General features: G+C 58.3%; 2 protein-coding genes across 2 annotated transcripts in view; one reads left to right on the forward strand and one right to left on the reverse strand.

Annotated features, from left to right (window-relative positions):
- Positions 1-4,723, forward strand: part of LOC104981844 (putative GTP-binding protein 6) — a 22,078-nt gene extending 17,355 nt beyond the window's left edge. Inside the window, exon 12 of the mRNA XM_010831097.1 lies at positions 3,433-4,723. Coding sequence (XP_010829399.1) covers positions 3,433-3,682 — 250 coding nt within the window. The 3' untranslated portion in view covers positions 3,683-4,723. The remainder of the gene's footprint in view (positions 1-3,432) is intronic.
- Positions 4,724-5,609: 886 nt separating this feature from the next.
- The window catches only part of PLCXD1 (phosphatidylinositol-specific phospholipase C, X domain containing 1), a 9,250-nt gene continuing 6,597 nt past the window's right edge, over positions 5,610-8,262 (reverse strand). Inside the window, exon 3 of the mRNA XM_010831078.1 lies at positions 5,610-6,319. Within this exon, the coding sequence (XP_010829380.1) occupies positions 6,069-6,319 (251 nt within the window). The 3' untranslated portion in view covers positions 5,610-6,068. The remainder of the gene's footprint in view (positions 6,320-8,262) is intronic.

Below are 8,262 nucleotides of genomic sequence, written 5' to 3' on the forward strand. Positions count from 1 at the left end.
AGGATGAACTCCAGGTTCTCCGTGAGGTTGATGCCGGCCACGAACAGCCCGCCTGGGACAAGAGAGGGGCTTCTGTTCACGGTGCTGTCTCCAGCCGCCCTCGTGTGCGGTCACTAACCCACGGGGTCATGTGGCCAACCACCCCATGTGGTCACCAACTCACATGGTCACCAACCCATCTGGTGACCCCTCCACGTGGCCACCAACCCAACGTGGTCACCCACCCAGGAGGTCACCCAGCCATGGGGTCAGCAACTCACATAGTCACCCACCCACGGGGTCAGCAGCCTGCGGGTCACTAAGCCACCTGGCCACCAAGCCACGTGTTCACCCACCCACGGAGTCCCTAACCTGTGAGGTCATGCGGTCACCTGTCCACATGATTACCCACTCACACTGTCATCCACTCATGTGGTCAGAAACTCAAACTGTTCACTCACCCACACAGTCACCCACCCACTCGGCCACCCACCCACGTGGTCACCTGCCCATGTGACCAGTAACCCATGGGGTCACCCACCCATGCAACCACTAACCCATGGGGTCACCTGCCCACGCTGTCACCCCATCCAGACTCTGGCCTCTGCAGTGGTCAGAGCTTCACATGTCTGACAGAGACCAAAGTTCAGACAGCAGGGGCTCACAGGGGTGTTGACTCATGAATTTCTGCTGTTACAGAGGGCAGGCAGGCTGGACAGTGACCCCAAAGATGGCCCCATCCCGACCCCGTGTGGTGGACACAGTAATGTCCGCATGGATGTCCACGTCCTGCCCACATCCTGACCCCGTGTGGTGGGCACAATAATGTCCGCATGGATGTCCACGTCCTGACCCCCTGTGGTGGACAGAGTAATACCCCTAACACGTCCCGTTCCATTTCTCCACTTGAACACAAAACCAGCCCCGTGCCCTTGGACACGCGTGTGGCTAGGTGTCTTGGTGCGAGGTGACACTCACCCGGCCGGCCGTGGCTCTTCATGAGCTCCAGGTAGTTTACGAGGTCCTGGGGCTTCACCTTGTTCCCCCACCAGTAGGGGATCCCGGGCCACAGTTCCGTGTGACGGCTCACGGATGCCTCGTCCTCGTACGACAGGATGACCTGCTGGCCCCGTGACCACAGCTGGCGCAGAGTTGGCACCTCCTGGGGGGATCATCCGGGTGCCCGTGAGACGCGTGCACAGGGGTTATTGGGGTGCCTTGTGACGATGTGTCAGTTATTGGGGGTGTGCGAGAAGCCACAGTGGTGTATGGATTATTGGGGCGTCTGTGAGCAGTGATGGGCTGGTTATTGGGTTCTCCGTGAGAAGAGACAGTCATGGTGGATTACTGGTGTGTCTGAGTAGAGGCACTGGTGGGTACATCACTAGGGTGTCTGAGTGGAGATGGTGATGGGTGGGTTATTGGGGTGTCTTGAGCAGTGATTGGTAGATTTTGGGGGTGTTTGGAGACACTAGTGGGTAGATTACTTGGGTGTCTTGAGCAGTGATGGGTGGATTATTGGGGTTCCTGAGTGGAAACAGAGGTGGGTGGATTATTGGGGTTTCTAATAGGAAATGGTAGGTGGGTTACTGGGGCATCTTGAGGAGTGATTGTTGGATTTTGGGGGTGTCTGAGTGGAGACCGGGCAGGGCGGATTATTGGGGGTGCCTGTGACCAGTGATGGGCTGGTTACTGGCGTGTTTGAGTGGAGACAGTGGTGGGTGGATTCCTGGGCTTCCTGAGCAGCGTCACCTGGTGCCTGAATCAGCCTCAAGCAGCGAGCGGATGTTCCGTGATTCCAGTGAAGCCTGGCACTCCCACCACCCCTGCTGCCAAGAGCATGGGGAGCCCGCGGCGCCTGCTCACCCCACGGGGACACAGCATGTCCCCAAAGATGTTCTTGATGCAGCCCACCAGGTACTCGTGCAGGTCCTCTGTCATGCCCTCGAAGTTCCTGCACGCCAGGATAACCACCTCCTGGGGGTGGCTCTGCAGCCACTCGGAGATCTCCGTGAGCGTGTCCTGAGCGGGGGTGGCGAGAAGGGCCTTGTGTGAGAGACAAGCACGACCCCAGCACGACCACTCCACAGACGGGTCAGGGGGTCCTGACACACACAGACACAAGCAGGGCGCCTGCTCCCAGGGACCCAGCCTCCTGAGTGGCAGCGGGGGCCACGGGTGTGGGGATGTGTGTGTACACGCTCCTGTACGTACGGGTGCATACGCGTGTGTTTATGTGGTCCTGACCTGTGTGTGCACAGATATGTGTGTGTGTGCGTGCGCAGCAGCAGGGAGCAGTGCTCATAGAATCGTGTAAGGTATGCACTGCAGGGAGTGTGCGAGGCCAGGGTTCGTGCACAGTGAGACCCAGGGACGGTGCCCCCAGACCCCGAGGGTTGCTGGCGTCTGTGGTGGGGGCACAGGGGCCATGGCCAGAGGGAGCCATGAAGTGACTTGGCAGCCGAGAGGATAGACTGGACGCAGGAAGATGCGCCAGGGACCCGGTTTAGCTAAACTGCGGGAGACGCCCCAGAGGCCAGGGCTACAGGTGTGAGTTCAGAAATGCACGCTGGTCAGGGATTCTGAGTGACTGATGCCAGAGGCCAGCCCTCTCCTGCCTGGAGTGGACGTGTGTCCGTCCCATTAGGGGTCACCGTCTTCTAACTGGAGTGGACGTGTGTCTGTCTGAGTGGACATGTGTCCATTCTCTTAGGAGTCAGTGTCTTCTAACTGGGGTGGACATGTGTCCATCCTGTTAGGGGTCAGCCTCTCTTGACTAGAGGGGACGTGGGTCCATCTGAGTGGACGTGTGTCTGTCCCCTTAGGGGTCAGCGTCTTCTAACTGGGGTGGACGTGTGTCTGTCTGAGTGGACGTGTGTCTGTCCCCTTAGGGGTCAGCGTCTTCTAACTGGGGTGGACGTGTGTCTGTCTGAGTGGACGTGTGTCTGTCCCCTTAGGGGTCAGCGTCTTCTAACTGGGGTGGACGTGTGTCTGTCTGAGTGGACGTGTGTCTGTCCCCTTAGGGGTCAGCGTCTTCTAACTGGGGTGGACGTGTGTCTGTCTGAGTGGACGTGTGTCTGTCCCCTTAGGGGTCAGCGTCTTCTAACTGGGGTGGACGTGTGTCTGTCTGAGTGGACGTGTGTCTGTCCCCTTAGGGGTCAGCGTCTTCTAACTGGGGTGGACGTGTGTCTGTCTGAGTGGACGTGTGTCTGTCCCCTTAGGGGTCAGCGTCTTCTGAGGTGGACGTGTGTCTGTCTGAGTGGACGTGTGTCTATCCCCTTAGGGGTCAGCATCTTCTAACTGGGGTGGACGTGTGTGTGTCTGAGTGGACGTGTGTCCCCTTAGGGGTCAGCATCTTCTGAGGTGGACGTGTGTCTGTCTGAGTGGATGTGTGTCTCTCCCCTTAGGGGTCAGCGTCTTCTAACCAGGGTGGACCTGTGCTGCTCCTTACAGGTCAGCTTGTCCCGCCTGGCCCGCGCGTGCCCACCTCCACGAGAGCCGTCGTGTACACCATGTGGACGAAGTGCAGGTTCCTCTCCGAGCCGTCCTCCACGTGTGCGATCCGCAGGTCCAGGTACCTCACGCCAGCATCCAGCTGCTCCGTGACGCTCAGCACCTGCACACAGGGGTTGGTCACCGGTGCCGGGCACAGGGTGGCCCCGCCTCAGCTCGTCGCCGCCCTCGGGGGCTGGGCCCGCGCTGAGGACGCCCAGTTGAGGGCCGCGTCGTCCACTGTCAAGTCAGCAGTGTTGGCGCCGCCAGGCTCAGGCCCTGCTTCTGGCAGCGGGGTCTGCAGGGTCACTGGTCATGTGCAGCCACAGAGCCCGGGCCCAGACCGTGGTCTTGGGGCCCCTGCAGGGTCCAGCCTCAGCCTCCTCCCTGGCAGTCCCTGGGCGGAAGCCCCCAGTGGGTTCACCAGCGCAGGCTCCAGGACAGCCCAGCTGGACCCTCGGATGTGAGGACACACGAGAGCCACAGAGGTCTGCCGCCACCCCCACAAAGGCACTGGGGAAGGCAAGGAGGAACCAAGGGGAGAAGGAAAGGAAGAAACCTCTGCCCGGCGTGTGAATAAGAGGAAAAAGCAAAGAATCACAGCAACATAAACGAAAAGTGAGAGTTGCTCAGTCGTGTCCACCTCTCGGCAGTCCCGTGGACTGCAGCCCACAGACCCCCTCTGTCCATGGGACTCTCCAGGCAAGGTCACTGGAGTGGGGAGCCTTTCCCTTCTCCAGGGGATATGCCTAACCCAGGGATCAAACCCAGGCCTCCCACATTGCAGGCAGGTTCTTTACCAGCTGAGCCACCAGGGAAGCCCTAATATAAATTAGTAGCAGAAAATGTACTGTGTTCTCTACAAGGAGTCATAATGGAAAAAGAAAAAAATAAGGATAAAAAATTGGGAAGAAAATAACAGATGTGCTCTATCCAAAATAAGAGAAGCAAAGACTAATATTAACATAAATTAGTAGCAGAAAATGGTACTGTGTTCGCTACACAGAGTCCTTATGGAAAAAGAAAAATATCTAAGGATTTTAAAAAAGGGAAAGAAAGCGATAGTCTTCCTCTATGCAAAATAAAAGAAAAAGTAAAAACGAATATTAACATCAACTAGTAGCAGAAAACGGTGCTGTGTTCTCTGCATGGAGTCGTAATGGAAAAAGAAAAAAATAAAAGGATAAAAAAATGGGAAAGAAAGTCACAGCCCCCCCATCCAATCCAAAATAAAAGAAAAAGCAAAGACTAATATGAATATTGTCAGCTACGACTTGCCATCCACCTCTAAAAGGATTAAGTCAAGGGCTGCTGCAGCTGCCGACCTTCAACACCCCTCAAGACCACCCCCCCCAGCCACCGCGCACACCCTGGGCCTCCCTGGCAGCCGTACCACTTGAGACCCTGGCACCCAGGCCCCCCAGGACGGAGGGACCCTGGCACCAAGGGACCCTCAGAGCCGAGGGCCCCCAGCCCTGCAGGCCTCCCGGGCTCTGGTGGACCCGTCCCTCTGGGTGCGAGCTACAGGCGCCTGACCCGAGCAGGAATGAGGCTTGCCCACATTCCAGCCCTTGCTCTCTGCCCCTCAGGTCCCCCAGCAGGATTTCAGCAACTGGGGACCTCCCAGGAGGAAGTAATTACACAAGGCAAGACGTAACAATTACACGAGGCAAGAGATGTGCTTGACAGCCTCTGGTCCCCTGGGAGGACCAGCCTGGGAGCTGAAAAACCAGGAATGTGAGTGCCCCCCCTGGCAGGGTACAGGAAGGTGGGGCAGCCTGCCCCCCAGGTGGGCCCCTGGGCCTGGGGAAGGTTCTCTATGCTTCAGCATCCACCCCCGGCTGGCGTGTGTGCCAGCGACAGGGCCGCTGCCAGTCGGTGCCCCTTCCCCACAGACAGGCCCCGCCATGGACCCCTCTCCATCCTGCACAGTGACTGCTGCCCACGCGGCTTCTCCCCACCCCCTAAACCCGGAGCCGCCTGGGAGGAGCACTGCAGGGGAAGGGAGGGAGTGCCTGTGTCTCATTCTCTGGCACCCCACGGGCTGCAGCCCACCAGGCTCTCTGTCAATGGGATTCTCCAGGCCAGCACACTGGAGTGGGTGGCCATTTCCTCCTTCAGGGGATCTTCCCCACCCAGGGATCAAACCTGAGTTTCCTGCATTGCAGGCAGATTCTTTACCACCTGAGCCACCAAGGAAGCCTCCCTGGAGGGGGTGTCGCAAACACAAACCCACCTCAGAGGACGCCAGAACTCAGCTACTGCTTATCTGGGAGCAGGAAGGAGCTGTCCTCAGTTGCACAATGGGCGGGACCCTGCCCCTTCCCTCCCCCTCCCACAGCCTCTCTGACTTCAGCCTGTGATGCTCATAGTCCGCAGGTCCCCCTCTGGCTTCAGGCTGGTCCACAGTAAAGCTCTGTCCTTTGCTGCCTTTCTGGGAGGCTCTCTGGGTCGGGAAGATCCCCTGCAGGAGGGCATGGCAACCCACTCCAGTGTTCTCGCCTGGAGAATCCCATGGATTGAGGAGCCTGGTGGACTTCAGTCCATGGGGTTGCAGAGACACAGACGTGACTGAGCGACTGAAGGACAATTGTGCTTTACAGGGAGTTTGTTCTCAATTCCGTTTCCCCAACAGGGATAAGGGCACAGCCCCGCGGGTGACACCAGCGGCTGGAGCTGGGCCTGGCCCGGGCGTGCCCGCAGACCCTCACCTGGGTGGTGGACCACTTGAGCACCACGGGCAGGGTGACACACGGCAGCACTTTGCACAGAAGCTGCAGCAGCCTCGGCTCCTTGCTGGAGATGGGTGACTTCTTATTCAGGCAGTAGGTCATCGTGTCATGGCTCCCTGTGGGCAGACCAGGCAGGGGACACGTCACCCCCGAGCCTGTCCTCTGTGCCCCCGAGCTGCCCTCGGGACGCACAGCTATAGCGCTGTAGGGCACGGGGAATCCTGAAAGTCACATCCACCGAGACCAGGGAACTGAACCCTATTTCGCAATGGGGTCTCTGCAGTGTGAGACAGTGAAGAGCAGTTTCTTCAGGGAGCCCCGTTTTGGGACAGCAAAGGCTTAAGATGGCTTTTGATTTTATGGTTTGTTGTTTCCTAGGAGGTGCTCGTGGCAAAGAGCCCGCCTGCAAGTGCAGGAGACATAAAAGACGCAGGTCTGATCCCGGGGGAAGAGCCCCTGGAGGAGGGCACGGCAACCCAGTCCAGGATTCTTGCCTGAGCGTCCCACGGACAGAGGAGCCTGGCGGGTGCAGTCTGTGGGGCCACAGGGAGTGCGACATGAGTGAGCACAGACAGACCCTCTCTAGTCACAAGTTCCTTGAAGTTATTCATAGGATTTTCAGGCTCTTGATGATGCCGGTTTCATCTGTTCTTTTTCCTTTTAAATCTGTGTGCTGTGTTGCAGAGACAGTGTGGACAGATCCACACCTTGGCAGTCACCTGGGGACAAGCCAGAAACCCTTCCCTTCCGTCTCTGAACATAGGTTTGGATGAGCTGTATTTCTTTCTCCCTTTTTTTTTTTTAAAATTTATTCTCAGGGTCAAGGAGGATTTACAAGTTCACAGTATAATTTGATTTGATGCTGTTATGGCAGAGTGGATGGGAGGGTGGATAGATAAGTAGATGGATGGATGGATGGATGGATGGTGGGTGCATAGCTGGGTTGATGGAGGGACGGATGGGTGGATGGGTGGGGGGTGGTTGTATGGATGAGTGGATGGATAGTGAGTGGGTGGATGGACGGATGGATGAGTGGACGAGTGGCCGGATGGGTGGGTTCTCGGCATGTGGTCCATGCATACCATGGTGTGTGACTCACCGTGAAAAGGAGTGAAGCTGTGACACAGGCTGCATCGTGGATGGACCTTGAACACACGATGGTCAGCGAGAGAAGCAGACACAGAAAGACACATTTTCCATGCCCATTTATAAGAAATGTCCAGAACAGGTGCATTTGCAAAGACCGAAGCAGGTGAGTGGTGCCCGGGCCTGCTGGAGGGCCTCAGGAGTTCTATTTAAGGAGAGCGGGCCCCTCGTGGGTGGAGGTGGCCTGAAGACCCGGACGCCCCTTCCTTGCAGGGCCCCCACGGCCTTGCTCGTGGGGAAGCAGCAGAAGGGCGGAGATGGGGTCCGCGGTTCCCTGCCTGCTCCACACCCGCAGGGAACGGCCGTGTGGGCCTCCTCCCGGGGAGGGTGGGGTGGCGGGCATCAAACCCCAGAGCCGTTGAGAGGGCGAGGAGGGGTCTGAAGCTGCTTTCCGTAGGAAACAGCACTTCCTGTTTCTCCCGCTGTTCGTGTGCGTGCCCAGCGGGCAGTGCCCAGGGTCGCGGCCAGAGGAGTGCGGGTGGAGAACAGCGTTTGCACCTTGGGAGGTGAGCAGGCTGGTGCTGGCCGGTGGGGACCCCCCCTGCCCAGGCCCTGGTGGCTGCCCCTCCGATGGCCTGAGCACAGCAGTGTTGCCTTGGAAGTGCCCACCTGCCTGGGCACCGCTGGGCATTCCCAAGTCGAGATGCCCGCCCACGGCTGAGCTTTGCAGCACTTTGCGACCAAACTGACTGGAGTCAGAAGTTCCTCATTTTAATTAGATAGTTCCGGTACCACTTACCGAGTCGTCTGGGGGCCGGTGGACATCTTAAACTTTGGGCCCTCCAGGCTCAAGTGCAGAAAGTGCCGCACGAGCTCTGATGGAAAACGTGGGCGCGAAGGTGAGGGAGCTGAAGTTCCCAGGGGTCCCCGGGAGTAGGTCAGAGGCTGAGAAAGCACGACGTCCCCCCCCCCC

This window comes from Bison bison, unplaced genomic scaffold, assembly GCF_000754665.1.
Source record: "Bison bison bison isolate TAMUID 2011002044 unplaced genomic scaffold, Bison_UMD1.0 scf7180017859387, whole genome shotgun sequence".
NCBI lineage: Eukaryota > Metazoa > Chordata > Mammalia > Artiodactyla > Bovidae > Bison > Bison bison.